General features: G+C 44.5%; 1 protein-coding gene across 2 annotated transcripts in view; it reads left to right on the forward strand.

Annotated features, from left to right (window-relative positions):
* The window catches only part of grik2 (glutamate receptor, ionotropic, kainate 2), a 323504-nt gene that overhangs the window by 249955 nt on the left and 49751 nt on the right, over positions 1-23798 (forward strand). For both annotated transcript variants that reach the window (XM_026183896.2, XM_080308219.1), the window contains exon 13: positions 2841-3058. In XM_026183896.2, coding sequence (XP_026039681.1) covers positions 2841-3058 — 218 coding nt within the window. The remainder of the gene's footprint in view (positions 1-2840; positions 3059-23798) is intronic.

The raw sequence follows: 23798 nt of genomic DNA on the forward strand, positions 1-23798 counted from the left end.
CTATGAAAGAACGTTGGTAGGCATGAACCACCTTGTGCACACTCCATTGCAAAATCCATAAAACCAGGTTTAAGCTGCAGCTGGCTGCCATGTCTTTCACTGCATACTCCCTCCCTACTAGACAGCTCACTCAGGGACTATGAGAAAGAAAGACAGCTTGATGAGAAGTTAGTATTAGGATCAAGGATCTCACAGAGGGAGTGGCACACAGAGTTCTCTCTGACTCTAAGAGCTTTCTCTCTGAGTGAATGCGAAAAATCCCAGATTTGCTTAAGCCATTTAAATAAAATAGTCCTGCTATAACTCAGACCCACCTTTCTCATATGGGCAACAAACCTCCCTCACTCCCACTCTACCCCCACGTATACATTCATCCTCTGCATACATTCTGGATAATACTTAATGAAAAAAAGACCCTAGCATTACTTTAAGTGTCTTGATGCATGTTCAATCATCCAGGAAAGTAATTCTCCAAAAGTTGATTCTGTTCATCTGGACGTAGCGTTTTGTGGGAGAAACGTTTTGTCTCTCATCCAGGTGACGTCTTCAGTCTCAGCTGACTGCAGGTTTCCCCAATATTATAAACAGTACATTTACATAATGACTGAAACCAGCCCACTGAAGGAACAATGGGCTGGGAGGTCAGTTCCTTAATCTTAATTATGCAAATTCTCATGAACATTGATCAACAGCCACTGATCAATGACCACTGATCAATGGCCATGAGTACCATTCACAGAGAGTTGGGGAATGGCTGCAATCACAGCATTGTAAGATGGCCGGTTTGAGGGCGGAGTCAAGGAGGCCATTTACGTGAAAAGGGAAAGACCATCTCTGAATGGAGGAGGGGCCTAAGGGTATATCTGTCACCATCTTACATTGACTCTGCCCTCAAACCGGCCATCTTACAATGCTGTGATTGCAGCCATTCCCCAACTCTCTGTGAATGGTACTCATGGCCATTGATCAGTGGTCATTGATCAGTGGCTGTTGATCAATGTTCATGAGAATTTGCATAATTAAGATTAAGGAACTGACCTCCCAGCCCATTGTTCCTTCAGTGGGCTGGTTTCAGTCATTATGCAAATGTATTGTTTATAAGATTGAGACCTGCAGTCAGATGAGACTGAAGACGTCACCTGGATCAGTGACGAAACGTTTCTCCCAGAAAGCGCTACATCCAGATGAACAGAATCAACTTTTGGAGAATTACTTTAAGTGGTGTATAAAGTGTGTTATAGTGTCAGAAGTGCAGAAGTGGCTTAGGAGAAGAAGAAGAAAGAAAATAAACCAGAAACGTACTAGGGTCGAGTCAGTGCAAACTTTACAGCAGATAAGCTGAGCATCAGCTATACTTTGTAGAAATGGCCACAATCAGTGGAATCACAATAAATCTACTGAGATTTTTATTCAGTTCAGTTTTATATATATTGCACCAAATCACAACAGCAGTTCCCTGAAGGCATAGTTTTTATGCAGAGTTTATCTTTTGGAAAAGCTGACATGTAATTTCACTTTGGTAATTAGTTGCAAATCTGAAAGGTCGATGAATTAAGAGAGCATTCAGTGTCTGTAAATCTCTGTTACATGCACACTCTGAAATCAAAATACTTTTTTGGACCTTTTTTACCTTTATTCGTTTACGGTACTGCCATTGCACTCTTCACAGGGCACAAGTCTTTGTACCTTATCAAGAACCTTCTTGAACCTTTTGTTAGAATATTGCACCACAGTGTTGCATCTATCCATTTTGTAGCACTGTGCATGTCATGGGAGCAGCAGCCATTTTTATGTTCACTGCACAGCCCTTTTACACGGCAGCGTGAGCCAAAAATGACGTTGCATTTGCTACCGTTTTCCACCTTTTTGTTGTCACTTCATGCACGTTGTATTTTTGTAACCTTTGTGTGTTGTGCCACTGTCACTGCAGCCAGGTCAAAAAGACAGGTGTACAATTGTATGCATGTATTTTTTTAATGACATATCAGTACAGAAGTTCAGAGATTTACAGATTATACAGAGGGAGATCCCCAAAAGCTGATTCTGTTCATCTGGATGTAGCGTTTTCAGTGAGATGAAACGTTTCTCCCGATGACAACACTACGTCCAGATGACCAGAATCAACTTCTGTGGATTTACTTATCTGGATGATTGAGCATGCATCAAGACGATACAGAGGGAGATGTTGCAACCATCTGATAACATGAGACTTATCGTATCGTATGAATCCATCGTTGGCCTATCATCACCTTTCACTCGGGAAATGCTGCTTCTCCCTTTCTCCAGCCACCACCTTCAGGTCTTCTATGAGTTAACAGTGTTATCCTCTGCAACTCCGTCAGTATATAAGACAGAATGTATTCAGAATGTTTTTAAATAGCTTAAAAAAATAAGGAATCAGTAAATTGTTGACATTTAAGAGCCAAAATAACATTTTATTATTCATTATTTGTACTGTTTTGGAACATTTGGAATATTCACCTCTTTGACACATCTTGTGGTCCAATCCAATTTTATGAAATCCTGTTATAGCAATGCTCTGTCAGAGATGGGTAGCATGAGTAAAGACTTTTGGTTTGTCTAAGGCATTAATTACTACTACTACTGCAATTAAGAATTTATTAATTTGATTGTTTTAACTAGGTTAGTTCCAAAGTTAAAGAGAACACATAAGGGAAATATTCAACCATGTGGCTGCCCACTCTGTCCAATCTTTGTGTTTGTGTCTGAGTGTGTGATCCAGGCAGCAGATGCAGAGACCTGGCCCAGTCTGGGTGTTGCCCACTCACAAACCTAATCTTGTATTCAGCCTCACCTGCTCCTCTGCTCCTTCCATTCAGGATCTGAGCTCATGCCGAAAGCCCTCTCCACCAGAATTGTAGGAGGAATCTGGTGGTTTTTCACACTCATCATTATCTCCTCCTACACGGCAAACTTAGCAGCCTTCCTAACTGTGGAGAGGATGGAGTCGCCTATCGACTCTGCTGATGATCTGGCCAAGCAGACAAAGATAGAATATGGAGTTGTAGAAGACGGCGCATCCATGACCTTCTTCAAGGTTAGTTACACTTTCACATTATCAATCCAGAGTTTTCTCATGAAAGATTACATATGGGGAAAATGTTGTGTTGGCAGTAGTACAAACACATCTGACGTTTTGCTGGGGTCCTAAACGTAATTATACAGGAAGTAAAGAAATAACGTACGTTTACATGGACTGATTCTCATATAGCACTTTTCTGGATTTCTACGCTTTTCTTCTCCCAGAGCACTCAAAGCACTGTTTACAACATGCCTAATTCACCCATAAATACAAACTTTATCTCTGTGTAAAAGTGCTTTGTATCTAACATTCACACACTCGTACTCCAGTGGATGCATTGGAGAGCAACTTGGAGCTATTGTCTTGTCCAAGGATATTTGGCATGCAGATGGAGCAGCCAGGAATCAAACCACCAACCTTCTTATTTGTTGAGGACCTGCTCTACCTTCTGAGTTACAGCCCCCCCCCCCCCAATTTAAACCTCAAAACTACTGGGTAAGATTTAGGAAAAGATTATCTCTTGAGTTAATATAAAAAAATGATGCACATGTTAGAAGGCTTACACAGAAAACTAAGCCTTTCTTGGTTGTATGAACTAGTTTGGTATCACTATGACAAGTGATATCAAACTAGTTCATACATCCATCTAAAGGGGACGGTGGTAATAATCATTGTTGGGAAGGTTACTTTTAAAATGTATTCCATTACAGATTACATGCCCCAAAATGTATTTTGTAACGTATTCCATTACATTACTCAATGACAGTAGCGTATTTGAATACTTTGGATTACTTAATATATTATCAAGCTTTTTACAACTACATGAATGTACTATTGCTGTGTGATTTATCACTATTACTGAAGGTTACTCTCCATACCAACACCAACTAGATGTTTAAATCTTAATATAAATGAGTGACAGTAGGTGGACATTAGGTAAGGCTGCACTTTTTGCAGTGATCTCGTATAGAAAACTATTCCACGCATATATAAAACAGGTCCGAGGCTCCGAACCGTAGTAAAGGGACCTCTGGCTAATACGTCGGGTTCGTGTCGGGCTCGTAGCTGAAAACTAGCTTTACTTTGTTGTCTGGGTCACTTTGCTAGCGAGAGACAGAGAGAGGCGTTGAAAGGCTCCAACGGAGCTTATTGTTTCAGAGGAAAACACGAACACAGTAATAATAATGGATTGGATTTATATAGCGCTTTTCAAGGCACCCAAAGTGCTTTACAATGCCACTATTCATTCACTCTCACATTCACACACTGGTGGAGGCAGCTACAGTTGTAGCCACAGCTGCCCTGGGGCAGACTGACAGAAGTGAGGCTGCCATATCGCGCCATCGGGCCCTCTGGCCAACACCAGTAGGCGGTAGGGTAAAGTGTCTTGCCCAAGAACACAACGACCAGGACAGAGAGCCCGGTGATCAAACCGACGACCTTCCGGTTACAGATGCGCTTCCCAACCCCTGAGCTGCCCATCAGGCTACATGCTTTAGGGCTATGCCTGTAACACTCTGCCTGTTGCTTTCATATTAAATAATTTTTTGAATAATCATTTTTAAAAATATTTCTTCACGTCATTATGTGGGGTCTAGTAGCGGTGATATGGGCCATGACATTGAGACACAGGCATCAGAGCCTCTTAATGCGTGTTTTCTCTGGGTTTCCACCGGAGTGGAATTACCAGAAATACAGGGAGTGCAGAATTATTAGGCAAATGAGTATTTTGTCCACATCATCCTCTTCACGCATGTTGTCTTACTCCAAGCTGTATAGGCTCGAAAGCCTACTACCAATTAAGCATATTAGGTGATGTGCATCTCTGTAATGAGAAGGGGTGTGGTCTAATGACATCAACACCCTATATCAGGTGTGCATAATTATTAGGCAACGTCCTTTCCTTTGGCAAAATGGGTCAAAAGAAGGACTTGACAGGCTCAGAAAAGTCAAAAATAGTGAGATATCTTGCAGAGGGATGCAGCAGTCTCAAAATTGCAAAGCTTCTGAAGCGTGATCATCGAACAATCAAGCGTTTCATTCAAAATAGTCAACAGGGTCGCAAGAAGCGTGTGGAAAAACCAAGGCGCAAAATAACTGCCCATGAACTGAGAAAGGTCAAGCGTGCAGCTGCCAAGATGCCACTTGCCACCAGTTTGGCCATATTTCAGAGCTGCAACATCACTGGAGTGCCCAAAAGCACAAGGTGTGCAATACTCAGAGACATGGCCAAGGTAAGAAAGGCTGAAAGACGACCACCACTGAACAAGACACACAAGCTGAAACGTCAAGACTGGGCCAAGAAATATCTCAAGACTGGTTTTTCTAAGGTTTTATGGACTGATGAAATGAGTGAGTCTTGATGGGCCAGATGGATGGGCCCGTGGCTGGATTGGTAAAGGCAGAGAGCTCCAGTCCGACTCAGACGCCAGCAAGGTGGAGGTGGAGTACTGGTTTGGGCTGGTATCATCAAAGATGAGCTTGTGGGGCCTTTTCGGGTTGAGGATGGAGTCAAGCTCAACTCCCAGTCCTACTGCCAGTTTCTGGAAGACACCTTCTTCAAGCAGTGGTACAGGAAGAAGTCTGCATCCTTCAAGAACAACATGATTTTCATGCAGGACAATGCTCCATCACACGCGTCCAAGTACTCCACAGCGTGGCTGCAAGAAAGGGTATAAAAGAAGAAAAACTAATGACATGGCCTCCTTGTTCACCTGATCTGAACCCCATTGAGAACCTGTGGTCCATCATCAAATGTGAGATTTACAAGGAGGGAAAACAGTACACCTCTCTGAACAGTGTCTGGGAGGCTGTGGTTGCTGCTGCACGCAATGTTGATGGTGAACAGATCAAAACACTGACAGAATCCATGGATGGCAGGCTTTTGAGTGTCCTTGCAAAGAAAGGTGGCTATATTGGTCGCTGATTTGTTTTTGTTTTGTTTTTGAATGTCAGAAATGTATATTTGTGAATGTGGAGATGTTATATTGGTTTCACTGGTGAAAATAAATAATTGACATGGCTATATATTTGTTTTTTGTTAAGTTGCCTAATAATTATGCACAGTAATAGTCACCTGCACACACAGATATCCCCCTAAAATAGCTAAAACTAAAAACAAACTAAAAACTACTTCCACAAACATTCAGCTTTGATATTAATGAGTTTTTTGGGTTCATTGAGAACATGGTTGTTGTTCAATAATAAAATTATTCCTCAAAAATACAACTTGCCTAATAATTCTGCACTCCCTGTAAGATGCCGGCCTTTCTTTCTACCGAGAGAGCTAACAGTAGTGATCATCATGGCTGTGTACATTCCACCCGATGCCAACATAAACACGGCGCTCTCTATCCTGCTGAACACCATTAACGAACAGCAGCCGGCCCACCTGGACGGTGTTCACATAATTGCAGGTGACTTTAATAAGGCCGAAATAAAGACTGTGCTCCCAAAGTTCTATCAGCATGTCAAATGTCCCACCAGAGGAGAAAACACTCTAGATCATGTTTACTCCGACATCAAGCATGCATACAGAGCCATACCCCTCCCCCACCTCGGTCAGTCCGACCACCTCTCCCTCCTGCTCTCCCCAGCCTACACCCCCCCCTCAGGCACAGTGCCAGGCCCACCACAAAGACGGTTACAACCTGACCTGCTGCTGAGTCACCTAGAGCAGCGGCAGAGCTACGTCCGAATGCTCTTCGTGGACTAAAGCTCAGCCTTTAATACAATCATCCCGGACATCCTCATCACCAAACTGGTCACTCTTGGCCTCCCTCCTCTCACATGTGCCTGGATAAAGGACTTTCTCACAAACCGGCCCCAGACTGTAAGGCTCGGCCCTCATCTCTCCTCCACTCGCACACTGAGCACCGGCTCCCTGTGTGCTGAGCCCCCTCCTGTATTCTCTCTACACCCACGACTGCAGTTCGACCCACAACAACAATCTCATCATCAAGTTTGCTGATGACACCACGGTAGTCGGACTCATCTCAAAGGGAGACGAGGCAGAGTACAGAGAGGAAGTCCTGAAGCTGGCAGCCTGGTGTTCAGAAAAAAACCTGGCACTGAACACTAAGAAAACCAAAGAGCTCATTGTTGACTTCAGGAGACACAGCACTGACTTGGCTCCCCTTTACATCAACGGGGAGTGTGTGGAGAGGGTCCACACCTTCCGGTTCCTTGGTGTCCTCATCTCTGCTGACATCTCCTGGACAGACAACATCTCCCCGGTCGTCAAGAGGGCCCAACAGCGGCTGCACTTCCTGAGAGTCCTCAGGAAGTACAAGCTGAACTCCAACCTGCTGCTGACCTTCTACTGCTCGTCCATTGAGAGCCTGCTAACCTACTGCATCACGGTATGGTACGGCAGCTGCACCAAAGCAGATAGAGTGAGGCTTCAGAGTGTGGTCAAGACAGCACAGAAGATCATCGGCTGCCCTCTCCCCTCCCTGATGGACATTTATTCCTCCCGCTGCCTCACCAGAGCAGCAAACATCATCAAGGACAGCTCCCACCCTGGCTTCAACATGTTCAGCCGCTACAGGTGCATCAACACAAAAACCCACAGACTCAAAAACAGTTTCTTCCCCAAAGCGATAACCACCCTGAACTCACACATGCACAGATAACACAGCCCCCCACTTCCCACTTCCTCTATGGACCACCACTGTGCAATACCAATTCTATGTGCAATAACCCAACTGTATATACACAACACTATTTATTACATATTACTTACGTCTTGTATATTGTACATTTTATATATATATATATATATATATATATATATATATATATATATATATATATATATATATATGTTTTTCCCTCTGTTAACACTGTCCATATGTACATAGCGCTGCAGAACTGTGCCCCCCCAGCATGTTTACACTGAGTAGGAGATGCTCTGTATCTCATTGTACAACTGTATAGTGACAATAAAGGCATTCTATTCTATTCTATTCTATTCTATAAAGGTATCATGATATTTAGACTCACACCTTTAAGGTATGTTTAGGCTCTTCCTCCAAAGAAACAAACAAGTAGTTAGGTTGAGAATCTCTTTGTGGAACAGAACATTGCCGGCCTTTTAAGGTGGAGACCGGTGTCATTAAATAGGATGTTCCCTTCATCCTCTGGGAAATGCTGATGTCTTACCCTAGAGTTCGGCCTTGTTGCCCTACATGATAAGTAGTTTAGAGATGCTACTTGTTTAAATTCCTAGGGTTTGGGTTATTACCAGGATCACATGTGATAAAGTCCTATTCTGACACCATTTGAGCTCTACTCCTTTTTGTGAACCTTGAAGCCTTGCTTTTATTCTCCTTGAGCATTAAGTACACGCAGTTGCAAAAGGCTATTGTTATCCACTGAGAAAACATATTCCTTTTTTTATATTTGTAGTTTTTATTGGTGATCTTGTACAAAGAATTAACACAAGGAACTTTACAACAAACACGGGGACAAAGATCAAATAGCCATATACATTGTCAGTCAATATATCCAACAGAATTTCAATTTCTCAAAACTGTAGTCAGATGTAAGCAATAGTTCCCAGTTGTTTTTCTCCCCCACCCTCCCCTGTATATAGAGTGTTTATTTGGAATATATATATCTGGACAACATTTTCATAATAGGGAAAGAAACAAACAAACAATCAAAACCAACAAACAATAGCACCAAAGAAGAAGCAAACAAAAAAAATCATCAAAAAACAAACAAACAAACACACACCCAGCTGGACAAGTGCAGGCAGTTGATCCAATCTTGGTGTGATGTCCACCTTATAGTTGCTTACCTAGGTAAGGAGAGTCATTTTTAAAAAAATCACTTCTTAGCTCTTTAATGTACTGGGTCCATCTGGACCAGAGTTTGTTGAATCTGTAATGGTAAATGGACTGGTTCTTATATGGCACTTTTCTACTCTTCTGAGCACTCAAAGCACTTTACACAACTTGTTCATTCACCCATTTGCACAAGCACATTCTCTAACTAACGTTCACACACAGTCATACTTCGATGGATGCATCAAAAAGCTAGTATCTTGCCCAAGGATATTTGGCATGCAGACTAGGGGCAGTCAGGAATCGAACCACCATCCTTCCAATCAGTAGATGACCTGCTCTACTGCCTGAGCTACAGGCGCCTCCAATCTGTCTCTTTGAAGCCGCAAAGACATAGTAAGCCTCTCCATTACGAATATTTGGTACACAGTATTGTAAAGTTCTTGTATTCCCGGTACGTTTGGTTGCAGCCAATGCCTAGTCAATGTTTTCTTAGCTGACATTGTAATAATTCTCAGTAGGCATTTATCTGCTGGAGTGGTTATATTTAGGGGTTCCTGGCCTAAGTACATATGTAAGAAATCAAAGGGGAGTTGGGCACTTACAATCTTTTCCAAGCATTTATGAATATCTTGCCAGAATGAATTAACTTTGGGGAAGGACCAGAATAAATGGTAGTGATTTGCCTTTGATTGCCACATAATCTCCAGCAGGCTGAACTTACATTTTGATGGCTTTGTTGGTCTGGGGTAAGAAAGAAACAAATTATATTTTTCCAGCCAAACTCTCTCCAATTGGATGAGCAGGTTGTTTCCCATTGCACTTTACATAACAGGTCCCAACCTTTGTCCTCCATCATTGAGCTTGTTTCTTTCTCCCATTCTTTTAAACATACAAAGTACTGGTAGATTTATTTTCTTGAAATCTTTGATAGAGCTTTACAACAACCTTCCGAACCACAGTGTTAACGTTATAAGCCATTTGAAATGTATTTAGAATTCTGTTTCCCTTTTCCCAACTGGGCCCTACAATTTCCTAAAGTCTGTTTCTTATCTGTAAGTATCTAAAGGAATCTTAATTGTTTAAACCTGTGTTGCCTCTGAAAATCTGGTAGTTCCCCCTCATGATTGAATGTCAAATAAGAAATAAGGCCTTTCAATTTTCATTCTCGAAATCTTATGTCACCCTGGTTGGGTGGGAACCCTGTATCAAAAGCACACCGTCTTTGCATCAATTCTGCCTTGTTTAGCTTGTTCTCTCTGCACACGTCCTTCCAGATCTTAAAAGTTGATTTTATCCAGGGATTATCAGGATCTTTCAAATGCGACTTTAGTTTACCATCCGCTATCATAGCTTGGATTGGTTGGCCATGAGTAGCTCGTTCTTCTATGTCTTTCCACTGAGATTTAAACAAAGAATCACATAAACAAACTAATGGCTGGGCAGAATAATAATAGTCCTTCAGACATGGTAAAGATAGACCGCCCTTGTCCTTTGGTAATTGTAGTGTACTGTACCTTACCCTGTTTTTTTCCCCAACCATAAATAGTGGGAAACTATCTTGTCCCATTCCACGAATTGTTGTTTTGGGATTTCAATGGGGCGAGTTTGGAAAAGATAAAGCAGGCGTGATAGAATGCTAATCTTCATTGATACTATCCTGTTAATTAGGCCCAAAGTTGGAATGAGGCTTCACCTCATTAAATCCGACTTCATTTTTTGTGTTTAATGGGCCGTAGTTCAAAAAGCATTTTATCGTCTCTGCATAATATCATCCCAAGATATTTTATGGAGTCTTTGCCCCATTTGAGATTGCACTTCTTTTTAAGTTCAACCCCAGGTTGGAAGTTGAAGGTCATAACTTGCCTGATAATGACCCAAATTCCTCTAATATTGTCATTGTTCTGGGTAGAGATTCACTCTGTGGCCTAGGTAGATTAAAATGTCATCGGCAAAAAGAGAGCGCTTCTGATAATCTCCCTGGACATTGATCACTTTAACTTGGTTATCTTGTCTTATATATTGACTAAGGGGATCGATGAACAAAGCAAATAGGATCGGAGATAGTGGGCAACCCTGTCGGCATAATCTTTCAAAGATAAATGGTTTTGATAGGCTGCTGTTTATTTGAATTTTTGCTGTTGGTTTGTTGTAAATTGTTTGAATTGTCTCAGTGACTATCTGATGAAATCCAAACTTATCTAGAACTTTATAGAGAAATGACCATCTTACTGAGTCAAATGCTTTTTCAGCATCTAAACCCATCAGCATTGCCTCTAGATTATTCCTTTTAAAGTGATATATGACGTGGAGAGTCCTTCTAATACTGTCTTGGGTCTGCCTCTGACGGATAAACCCGGTTTGATCCAGATTAATACGTTTGGGTATAACATTATTAAGTCGTTTGGCTATTATGGATGTGTATGCTTTATAATCCAGGTTTAATACTGATATTGGTAATAGTGCCCACAGTTCAATTTATCTTTTCCTTCCTTAGGAACAACAGACATGATGGTGAGGGACCTCCCCTCCTTTAAGGACCCAGTTGCACACTGCCTTCAGCCTAGGAGTTAATTCCTCCTTGTAGGTCTTATACCATTCACCAGTGAAACCATCCATGCCAGGGGTCTTGTGCGGCTTTAGTCTTGCAATTGCAACACTGATTTCTTTATCCATAATTTCTTTAGTTAACATGCTGTTCTCCTGTTCTGAGACCTTCGGGAGGTTTAGGGAACTTTTAGAGAAATTTTCAATCTGGTCCTCATTATTTAGTTTGGGCTGGGATATTCATGTCCCCTCCACATATCAGCATTCCTTGTGTTTCAGATGCCATCAGCTCAAACATGTGCTTATAGAAACTCCGGTCGCTCCCAGGGGGAGCGTATATATTAAGAATTGTCACCAGAAAACTGTCAATTCTCCCTTTTACCAGTACATATCAGCCCTCCCTATCTCTTTTGTCAGATAAAAATTCAAAACAAGTCTGTTGTGATACCAATATTGCAACTCCTCTGCGGTGTCCGGACTTATATGATGATGAATAAACATGTTTATTAAAGCCTCACTCCAGTTTTTTTGTGTTCTTGGTCTGACAAGAGCGTTTCCTGTAGTAGGGCTAGTTTAGACAGTATCTTGGCTCTTTTTTGTGGGCTAACTATTCCATTAAAGGAGATGATATTAACAGTGTTTTCCATTTTTAAGGTGGAACATTATTGTCGAAATAAGCCTAGGAATGCCACATTGTCTGAACAGTGCTGCACAGAACCACAGCTAACAGGATAACAATAGAACCAATGATGAAAATTTGACAAGAAAGGGGGGAAAAATAAATAAGGAAACCCTGTAAGATCTGGTGTAATAAGTCCTTAAAGGGGACCGCCACCCACTCTAGAGTGGGCCCCCTGATTGGAAGACGTCCTTGTGCAATTCTCCCACCCTGCATGAGGCAGTACTCCCAGCCTCTTAATTACAACAAGGCGGTAGCTCTAAATATTGTGCATTTCGCTTCCCTTATCATTATATTGTCTCTTTTTGCCCGAAGTCAGCAGAGTTTACAAAAGGAATAATTAAAATAAATAAAAAGCAGGCAATTCGGAAAGGATAAGTTATTTTACCTGTAGCTGGTTAATATGCGTCGACATCTTACTTGTAATAGTGATGCATTTATTGCGGGTCCCTTCTATACAGTTGCAGTCTCTCCTTGACTGACACAGAGTCCATTTGACTCGGGCGCTTCAGTGTGGATCGCTTTTCTCTCTTGTTCCCTTTCGTGGGCCGTGTCAGTTTCTTGATCTGTGCCAACGGCGACTCTGGGGGCTTGTAGATCGCTATTGGGAGGCCCCTGTCGAACATGTCCTTCGTCGCCTCTTCAGCGGTATTGTAGAATGCTGTTCGATCCAGGTAGAATGCTCAAAGTTTAGCAGGAAACGGTGTCTGGAAGCGTATCCCTCACTGTTTTAGGGTTCTCAAAAGATAAGATAAAATAAGATAACCTTTGTTAGTCCCACACGTGGGAAATTTGTTTTGTCACAGCAGGAAGTGGACAGTGCAAAAGTTATATAGCAAAAATTAGAATACAATAAGAATAAAATACTGTACACAACTGTACAGAATAGAATAAAATAAAATACTATATACAGTAGAATAAAATATACAATAGGATAAAAATAGAATGCAAATGCTTTATACAACTGAGTAAAAATACAACTTTGTCAGAAAAAGAGTATTGCACTTAGTTTTAATGCACATGTGTGGATGTGTGTGTTGATCAGTTGGAGTCTTTGTTGTGGAGTCTGACAGCCGTGGGGAGGAAAGACCTGTGAAATCTCTCCGTCCCACACCGTGGGTGCCGCAGCCACTGAAGGAGCTGTTCAGCGCTGTCAGAGTCTCCTGTTGTCCATCTTAGCTTCTGTGTATGCCTTTCTCTGTTTGAGGACGTCGGGAGCGTAGTCTTGGTCCATATTAATCTGTTTACCTTTCCACTGAAATCCCTTCATTTGCCATGCCTTTTTGAGTATTTCCTCCTTAGTCTTGTAACTCAAAAAGTGAACAATGAAAGTGAACACCCCCCCCCCCCCCATCTGGGGGGGGGGGGGGGGTGCTGGGGACGCAGCAAGGGCACGATGTGCTCACTCAGTGTCTAAGTTCAAAGTCGAGGGGAGTTTCAGGTTCTCCCTCAGAAGATTTTCAACAAAGTCTATCATAGTGGGCGCACTTTTCTCTTTGTTCTCCACTACTCCAGATATCCTGACATTATTTCGGCGGGAGCGCACTTCTTGATCGGCGACCTGAGACGCAAGCTTGGATTGTAGTTTAAGTAGCTAAATACCACGTCCTCCACCATTTCAACCCGTTCCTCCGTGTCCACAATACGTCCCTCCGCTTCCTCGAGTCTTATGTTGGTTTTGCATATTTCGGCCTTGACTTCTTCAAACTGTTGCGTGTTTTCTTTTCTGAAGTCCTTAATTTCCATTAGTATTGCTCTCAGATCAACCCTGTCGCCCTAATTCCTTTCGGCATTTCTGCTAGCAGTGGCCTCAGCACTAGCCAAAATGTCGCCCTCCTCGTTGACTTCACTTTCATCAGTATCCATCACTGTCGTAGTTTCGACTCGTTTCTTGGTTTTCGTCTTGCAGCATTTATCCTTCACCATAGCCCCTTCCTAGTTATTCACTTTCAGCTGTTTATCTTGTTAATATTTGGAATTTCAGAGGCTTTGACATAAAACGGGCCGGGAGCAGAAGTTTCACGCAGCTACCTCCATCACTGCACTGGAAGTCTCTCAGAGAAAACATATTCTATCCACACATTCAGTGTGAGATGTTTAAAATGCATGACTGGAATGGAACACTTTGGTAAGACTTATCATCAGCCTCAGTCAATTCAATAGACCGCACTCTCAGACGTGCAAGCTTCCCAATCACAGTTTGTCTGTTTTTTGTTTGCCTTTTCTTGGTTCAAACTACTTTAGTTGGTTAACTATTGTCTTCTGCAAAACATATATCTAATGGTGGTTTATTATGTTAGTGTCTTTGCAGGATATTATTCGAAGCAGTGATACGTCTCTCTTCTTCGAGTCATAGGCATTCCCTATGGCCTGTTGCTACAACACCTTTAAATGATTTAATAAGTAAACACACACCTTGTTAGGTAATAAAATTACATCTTATTAAAGGTAATACTGCTTTTGACAGTGGCTTTTTACATGGATGTGTCACAGATCTTCTTGTCCCCAGGCTATACATGTCTGAATTATTTTGCATTAGTATTACAACAGATGGGAGGAACAGCTCATGCAACCATGGTGAATTAATCAAGTAGATAAAGCTCATTCACATGAGATCTGAGAAAGGAGTAAGCCAATTTATAGAAGAGAGGAAAAAAGAGAAAAGAAACAAATTGTGTTTTTTCCACCTTCCTTATGTTTATGATCATTTGGTAAAAACACTACACACTGTACAAAAAACAAACCAAAACAGTCTATGTTTAAACCCTCCTTCAAAAACTCCAACAACAATTTCATTTCTATTTCGAGAATCCTTTATGTATCCAAGGTAAAGTCTCTCTGACCATAAAATTCTCACTTTAAAGAGAGATGTGGCCAAAACGCCATGAACATAAACATGGCAGTGGATTCACTATAGTGAAATCAACTTTATAAACACATTATATACATCTTCATCTTGATGCATGCTCAATCATCCAGGTAAGTAAATCTCCAAAAGTTGATTAGGGAAACATGCAGTCAGCTGAGACTGAAGAAGTCACTTGGATGAGTGACGAAACGTTTCTCCCACAAAAAGCTATGTCCAGATGAACAGCATCAACTTTTGGAGATATTATATACACATTAATAACCTATTAAAGCTAACTTGAAAAAGTGTGCTCATTATCTAGAAATATCTCTAATGAGTTTGGAAAGTAAAGTTTCTTGAAAATGTTTCACCTCTCATCCGAGAAGCTTCTTCAATTCTAAGAGCAATTGGTGGAGAGTTCCAGGTTTTCAAGCCCTATTGGAAGTGTCCCAAAGAGGGTCCTGGACCCCTGATTGTTCCTCTGCCTAATCACCTGAGCCACGGTGTGAAAACGGGTGTGGCTCACAATCACACCCGTTTACACCTCAGAGCTTTTATATATATCTTAGTGCTGTCAGCGTTAATCTAGTTAAAATGACATTAACACCATAACTACATTAACGAGGCAAATCTCCATTAACCTGTTACTGCGGATTGCCCTGTGCGTGGGGCTGGACCGCATCAACGCGTTAATGAGCTAACCGCGCAAATGCATTGACGCCGTCCATATATGTCTATATTCAAAGGAGCTTGCAAAGAAAAGCGTCTGGACTTCTTTAAGTTGCTTGAAGACGTTTCACCTCTCATCCGAGAAGCTTCTTCAGTTCTAAGGTCAAATGGTGGAAAGTCCCAGATATAAACTCCAGAGATCAGCTGATCGCCCTGATGCCGGCCGGCTCGCTGGCCAGGCCCGCAGAAGTGCCCGCAGAAGTACCAGCTGAAATTTGGAGGAAAACACATCGGGGATGCAGAGGTCAAGGACAGAAGAGAAGAAAAAAGGTGACGGTGAGACAGCGGAGGCTCGAAGCGAGGAGGAGGTTTAAACCGTGTCTGCCGTCTATCGTGATGGGAAATGTGCGATCGTTGGCAAGTAAAATCGACGAGCTCTCAGCACTGGTACGGAGTCAGAGGGAATACCGAGAGTGTAGCCTGATGTGTTTCACCGAATCATGGCTGCACCAGGTCATTCCCGATGAGAATGCTTCCGTGGAAGGCTTCCACACTGTTCGGGCGGACAGGGACAGCATCGCTAGCGGTAAGCGTAAAGGAGGTGGGCTTGCTGTTTTAGTTAACAACCGGTGGTGTAACCCTGCCAACATAACAATCAAAGAAAGGATTTGTTGCCCGGACACTGAACTGTGTGCTGTTGGACTCAGGCCGTATTATTTACCCAGGGAATTCTCTCACGTCATCTTGGTGGCTGTTTATGTTCCCCCCTCTGCTAACCCCACAGCTGCATGTGACACTATCCACTCTGCCATAGCTCGGCTACAGACTCAGCACCCGAGTGCCTTTATTGTGATCTCGGGTGACTTCAACCATGTATCACTGGACAATACACTACCAACATTCAAACAATATGTGGACTGTCCCACCAGGGGAGAGAAAACTTTAGACTTACTGTATGCTAACGTCAAGGATGCATACAGCTCCTCCTCCCTCCCCCCACTTGGTAGGTCAGATCATAACCTGATTCACCTCACCCCCCGCTATGTGCCAATTGTGAGGAGGGAACCTGTGACCACCAGGACTGTTAGGAGGTGGTCAGAGGAGGCAATAGCGGAACTACAGGGCTGTTTCGAGGTGACCGACTGGGAAACACTCTGTGAGCCTCACGCCGAGGACATCAATGGGCTTACTGAGTGTATCACAGACTACATAACTTTCTGCACCGACTCCATTGTTCCAGCTCAGACTGTTCATTGTTACCCAAATAACAAGCCGTGGGTGACTAAGGACATCAAAGCCCTCCTCAACAACAAGAAGAGGGCTTTCAGAGGGGGCAACAAAGAGGAGGTGAGGAAGGTCCAGGTGTTACTAAAGGACAAGATCAGAGAGGCTAAGGACAATTACAGGAGGAAGCTGGAGTGGAAACTCCAGCAGAACAGCATGAGAGAGGTGTGGAGGGGCATGAAGACCATCACTGGATTCAGGCCAACCAACAGCAGGGGAGCTGAGGGAGGTGAGAATAGAGCCGACGAGTTGAATCTGTTTTTCAATAGATTCGACACCACAGTGTCTGCTCCCACCCCCACAACCTCACCTGCAGTCAGCCTGGAATCCAGAGCCACACCACTGTGCCAGCCTCTCTCTTCACATGTTGCCTCCTGTGAGATTCCTGACACCCCTCCCCCACCCATCACCTTCACTCAATACCAGGTTGAGATGCAAATGAGGAGACTTCACTCAGGCAAGTCTGCTGGACCAGACGGAGTGAGTCCCCTTGTCCTCAAGGCCTGTGCCCCCCAGCTGTGTGGAGTCTTTCATAAACTGTTTATGCTGAGTCTGAGTCTGCAGAGGGTCCCGGTGATGTGGAAGACATCATGCCTCGTCCCTGTACCAAAGACGCCTCGTCCCAGTGGCCCCCAGGATTACAGGCCCGTGGCACTGACCTCCCACATCATGAAGACCCTGGAAAGGCTCATCCTGGACCAGCTGCGACCCATAGTAAGACCACATCTGGATCCCCTTCAGTTCGCTTATCAGCCTCGTCTCGGAACAGAGGACGCCATCATCTACCTGCTCAATCGTGTCTACACCCATCTGGACCAGCCGGCGAGCACTGTGAGGGTCATGTTTTTTGACTTTTCCAGTGCTTTCAACACCATCAGGCCGACCCTCCTGGGTGATAAGTTAGCAGCGATGCAGGTGGATGCTTCTCTGGTGTCCTGGATTGTTGATTACCTGACAGGAAGACCACAATATGTACGTCTCCCACAGTGTGTGTCTGACAAGGTGATCAGCAACACAGGGGCACCACAGGGGACTGTCCTCTCCCCCTTCCTCTTCACCCTCTACACCACAGACTTCAGCCACTGCACAGAGACCTGCCATCTTCAGAAGTTTTCTGATGACTCTGCGGTGGTTGGATGCATCAGCAGGGATGATGAGACAGAGTACCGGGCTGTGGTCGACTCCTTTGTCACGTGGTGTGAGCAGAATCATCTGCAGCTCAACGTGGCAAAGACCAAGGAACTGATCGTGGACTTCAGGAAGACCAGGAAACACTTGACCCCTGTTTCAATCCAGGGGGTCAGTGTTGACATTGTGGAGGACTATAAATACCTTGGAGTACACATTGACAATAAACTGGACTGGGCTAAAAACACCACAGCACTTTACAGGAAGGGCCAGAGTCGTCTCTATTTTTTGAGGCGACTGAGGTCCTTCAACATCTGCCAGAAAATGCTGAGGATTTTCTATGAGTCTGTGGTGGCCAGTGCGATCCTCTATGCTGTTGCATGCTGGGGGAGCAGGCTGAGGGTCGCAGATGCCAACAGACTTAATAAACTGATCCGTAAGGCCAGCAATGTTGTGGGGATGGAGCTGGACTCCCTCAAGGTGGTGTCGGAGAGGCGGATGCTGTCCAAGATAAAGACAATGTTGGATAACACCTCCCACCCACTCCATGACATGTTGGTCAGTCACAGGAGCTCGTTCAGTGAGAGACTGAGATTACCGAAAAGCACCACTGAACGACACAGGAAATCATTCCTGCCTGTGGCCATCTCCCTGTACAACGCATCCACTTAACACACTGTTTGCTGCTACAACTACACATGTTTCTTTTCCAAATATTTATTTATAAGTGACTTATGTATGTATGTATGTATATATATGTATATATTGTACTATTCTTAGTTAGCGTATTGTCTGTCTTGTCTTAATGTTGGTTTAAAATGGAGCACTGTAACAAAAAATAATTTCCCCCAGGGATCAATAAAGTATTCTGATTCTGATTCTGATTCTGATAAACCTAGTGGGAGTGACCCCCCCACAGAGGGACAAAAGGACCCCCTGATGATCCTCTAATCGCCTGAGCCAAGGTGGGAAACTGGGCGTGGGTCCCAATCAGCCAGGGTTTCGGGTGAGTTCATTGTGAAACCTGGCCCCACCTTATCATGCAAATTCCTGAGGTCAGATGGCCCATTATCACAGACAGAAGCAGAGCAAATCAGGATGAAAGTCTCAGCCACCCTCTCCAGTGCCAAAGTCCCTCCATCCAACCTCACAATACAGGAAAAGAAGGCCGTCGCTTCCCTGAGCAAAGACCACAACATCACTGTTTTACCAGCTGATAAGGGAAGATGCACCATGGTCCTAAACACTACAGATTACCATACAAAGATCACTACTCTCCTCAGTGACAACAATACCTACGAAGCCCTAAAGCGAGACCCCACAAGCAGCTACAAAAAGAAAGTTATAGCTTGCCTTCAAGACTTTGAAAAGGACAAAATTATTGACCGCCTTAAATATCACCGCCTTTACCCAGGGGATGCCATACCCTGCATCTATGGACTTCCTAAGATCCACAAAGAAGCTGTCCACTCAGACCCATAGTCAGCAGCATAAACTCAGCCACTTATAACATTGCTAAACACCTTGCTACCATCCTTGCGCCTCTCGTGGGGAACACCCCACACCACATCAAGAACTCCACCGACTTCACCGACAAGGTCCAGAAACTTACCCTGGATCCAGATGAAACCATGGTGTCCTTTGATGTAGTCTCTCTTCACTTGCATACCCACCACGGAGGCCGTGGAGACTGTCAGAAAACGACTACAAGAAGACAGCTCCTTGGAGGACAGGACCAACTTCACACCCGATCAGATCTGCACACTGTTAGACCTCTGCCTCACCACTACATATTTCAAGTACAACGAAGGCTTTTACAGACAAAAACATGGCTGTGCCATGGGCTCCCCCGTGTCACCTATTGTAGCCAACCTTTACATGGAGGAAGTGGAAAGGAAGGCTCTTGGCTCTTTCAAAGGAAGAGTACCCAGCCACTGGTACAGATATGTAGACGACACCTGGGTCAAAATCAAGACACAAGAAGTGGAATCCTTCACTGCGCACATTAACGCTGTGGATAAAAACATCAAGTTCATCAGGGAAGACACAAAGGACGACTGTTTGCCTTTCCTGGACTGCGCTGTGCACATTGAAGAGAACGGCAACCTCAACATCGAAGTTTACCGGAAGCCCACACACACGGACCAGTACCTCCTCTTTGACTCCCATCACCCTTTGGAACACAAACTTGGAGTAATCAGGACCCTACACCACCGGGCAGAACATGTTCCCTCTAAGCCTGAAGGAAAGAAGAAGGAACACACACATGTAAAGGAAGCACTCAAAACGTGCGGCTATCCTAAATGGGCGTTCTTAAAGTCAGCAAAGAGGCACAGAAAAGAAGACCAGACACCAGCGAGGGAGTATAAGAAGGACAGACGCAACAACATTGTCATCCCCTATGTAGCCGGTGTATCAGAGAAACTCAGGAGAGTTTTCTCCAAGCATGACATCCCAGTGTATTTCAGACCCAGCAACACGCTCAGACAGAAACTGGTTCACCCGAAAGACAAAACGCCAAAACACAGTCTTAACAATGTGGTGTATGCTGTACAGTGCAGCGAGGAATGCTCAGACCTCTACATTGGAGAGACCAAACAGCCACTTCACAAGCGCATGGCACAACACAGAAGAGCCACCTCCACAGGACAAGACTCAGCAGTCCATCTGCATCTTAAGGATAAAGGACACTCTTTCGAGGATGCCAATGTTCACATTTTGGACAGAGAGGACAGATGGTTTGAAAGAGGAGTGAAAGAAGCCATCTATGTCCACTGTGAGCGACCATCTTTGAACAGAGGCGGGGGTTTACGACACCAACTCTCTGCCATCTATAATCCAGTTTTGAGTTCCCTCCCCAGACGCCTTAACACCCACTCACATCCTGGGCCATCTGACCTCAGGAATTCACATGATAAGGTGGGGCCAGGTTTCACAATGAACTCACCCGAAAGCCTGGCTGATTGGGACCCACGCCCAGTTTCCCACCTTGGCTCAGGCGATTAGAGGATCATCAGGGGGTCCTTTTGTCCCTCTGTGGAGGGTCACTCCCACTAGGTTTATATCTGGGACTCTCCACCATTTGACCTTAGAACTGAAGAAGCTTCGCGGATGAGAGGTGAAACGTCTTCAAGCAACTTAAAGAAGTCCAGACGCTTTTCTTTGCAAGCTCCTTTGACTACGATGACCTGGATGACTGAGAACCGTCACAGACATATATATCTATATAAAATTCTCCTCTCGCGCCTGTGGGCGGTCTATGCTTCAAGCTCGGGTCCTCTACCAGAGGCCTGGGAGCTTGAGGGTCCTGCGCAGTATCTTAGCTGTTCCTAGGACTGCGCTGTTCTGGACAGAAATCTTAGTTGTTCTTGGAATTTGCTGGAGCCACTCGCCTAGCTTGGGAGTCACTGCACCTAGTGCTCCGATTACCACGGGGACCACCGTTACCTTCACCCTCCACATCTTCTTGAGCTCTTCTCTGAGCCCTTGGTATTTCTCCAGCTTCTCGTGTTCCTTCTTCCTGATGTTGCTGTCATTGGGAACCGCTACATCGATCACTACGGCCGTCTTCTTCTGTTTGTCTACCACCACTATGTCCGGTTGGTTAGCCACCACCATTTGTCCGTCTGTATCTGGAAGTCCCACAGGATCTTAGCTCGGTCATTCTCCATCACCCTTGGGGGCGTCTCCCATTTTGACCTCGGGACTTCCAGGTTATACTCGGCACAGATGTTCCTGTACACTATGCCGGCCACTTGGTTATGGCGCTCCATGTATGCCTGGTGTGATAGACCCCAGCCTCTATGGATCTCAGAGCTTGTTCCTGTGCTGCCATGATTAGTGCCTCTGTGCTGTCTTTCAGTCCAGCTTTGTCCAGCCACTGGTAGGATTTCTGGATATCAGCCACCTCCTCTATCTGCCGGTGGTACATACCGTGCAGGGGCCTGTCCCTCTTCCTCTTTCTTGGGTTTCTGCTGCCTGAGGTATTCACTGAGCATATGGTCGCGTTTGGTCATCTTCCTGATGTATTCGTGGATGTTCGTTGTCTCATCCTGGACCGTGGTGCTGACACTCACTGGTCCCCGGCCTCCGTCCTTCCGCTTAGCGTACAGCCTTAGGGTAGTGGACTTGGGGTGAAACCTTCCATGCATGGTCAGGAGCTTCCTGGTCTCGATGTCAGTGGCTTCTATCTCCTCCTTTGGCCAGCTTATTACCCCAGCAGGGTACCTGATCACGGGCAGGGCATAGGTGTTGAAAGCCCGGATCTTGTTCTTACCGTTCAGCTGACTCCTCAGGACGTGCCTGACCCTCTGCCGGTACTTGGTGGTTGCAACTTTCCTAGCGACCTCTTCGTGGTTTGCCTGCGGGATCCCCAGGTACTTGTAACTGTCCTCTATGTCTGTGATGTTGCCTTCTGGTAGTTTGATCCCCACAGTTCTGACTATGTTCCCGCTCTTTGTTATCATCTGACTACATTTATTCAGTCCGAATGACATTCCGATATCGTTGCTGTAGTGGATCAGTGAATCGATGTCTCATTCACTCTTGGCAAACAGCTCGATGTCATTCATGTACAGGAGGTGGCTGACAACTGCTCCACTCCGTAGTCGGTATCCATAGCCAGCAATGTTCCCTCTAAGCTGCGCATGTGCGAAATTGCGCACTGTTCTGTTGGCACGGTCTCTGCGCACAGAAAATCTGCGTGGCGCACAAAAAAAAAAAACTAACCTGAATTGAAATTAAAATTAATACTTCAACAATCATGTTTTGCAGTGTTAGTCAGTAAGTGACTGGCTGCTCCCATATGGGATTAGAACGATGCCTCCATATCCCATAGTTAAGCCGATGCGTATATATATGGGCGATCGTGGCTCAAGAGTTGGGAGTTCGCCTTGTAATCGGAAGGTTGCCGGTTCGAGGACAGTCTCCGGCTTGGACAGTCTCAGTCGTTGTGTCCTTGGGCAAGACACTTCACCCGCTGCCTACTGGTGGTGGTCAGAGGGCCCGGTGGCGCCAGTGTCCGGCAGCCTCGCCTCTGTCAGTGCGCCCCAGGGTGGCTGTGGCTACAATGTAGCTGCCATCACCAGTGTGTGAATGTGTGTGTGAATGGGTGAATGACTGGATATGTAAAGCGCTTTGGGGTCCTTAGGGACTAGTAAAGCGCTATATAAATACAGGCCATTTACAGGCCATACGCAGCCAATCAACGTGGTTGACAGGCTATGACAGCGTCCTTATGTGCTGATACCAGTATTTTAGCTAGCAAAGCAGCGTGGCTGATGAGGAGTGAAGCTATGTTAATGACAACGTGTACAACCATTGGAGATGTGAGCAGGACAGACGGAACAACTGACGGACAAAGTGTGGACTTTATACCAGTTTTTAAATTGTGTTGATCGGCCACGTAAAACCAGAGTTATGATAAAAATATCTGCAACGTTTGGTTTTCTTCCTGAATACTGCCGTTGTTTATATTTACTGCGGGAAGAAATGGTAAAACGCCGTTTTATAAGAAAAAAGGCTCGAAAGCCTGTGAGCAAAAACAACCCCCCCCCCCCCCCCCCACCTTTCCTATTGGTCCAAAAAAGTACCGTGTCGACCAATCAAAAAATGATTTGGCAAAGTGGCATCTTGTTGTTAAGAAACGGGGGGAAGTTTTAGGAGTGACGGCGGTGTTTTGAGATGTGAGAGATTTGAGACGTTCAGCGCAAATCTTGTGTAGGCAGTGTGTAGTGTAAGGCAAGGCAAGTTTATTTGTATAGCACAATTCAACAACAAGGTGATTCAAAGTGCTTTACAGAGACATTAGAA

Source organism: Astatotilapia calliptera, chromosome 11, assembly GCF_964374335.1.
Source record: "Astatotilapia calliptera chromosome 11, fAstCal68.1, whole genome shotgun sequence".
Classification (NCBI taxonomy): domain Eukaryota; kingdom Metazoa; phylum Chordata; class Actinopteri; order Cichliformes; family Cichlidae; genus Astatotilapia; species Astatotilapia calliptera.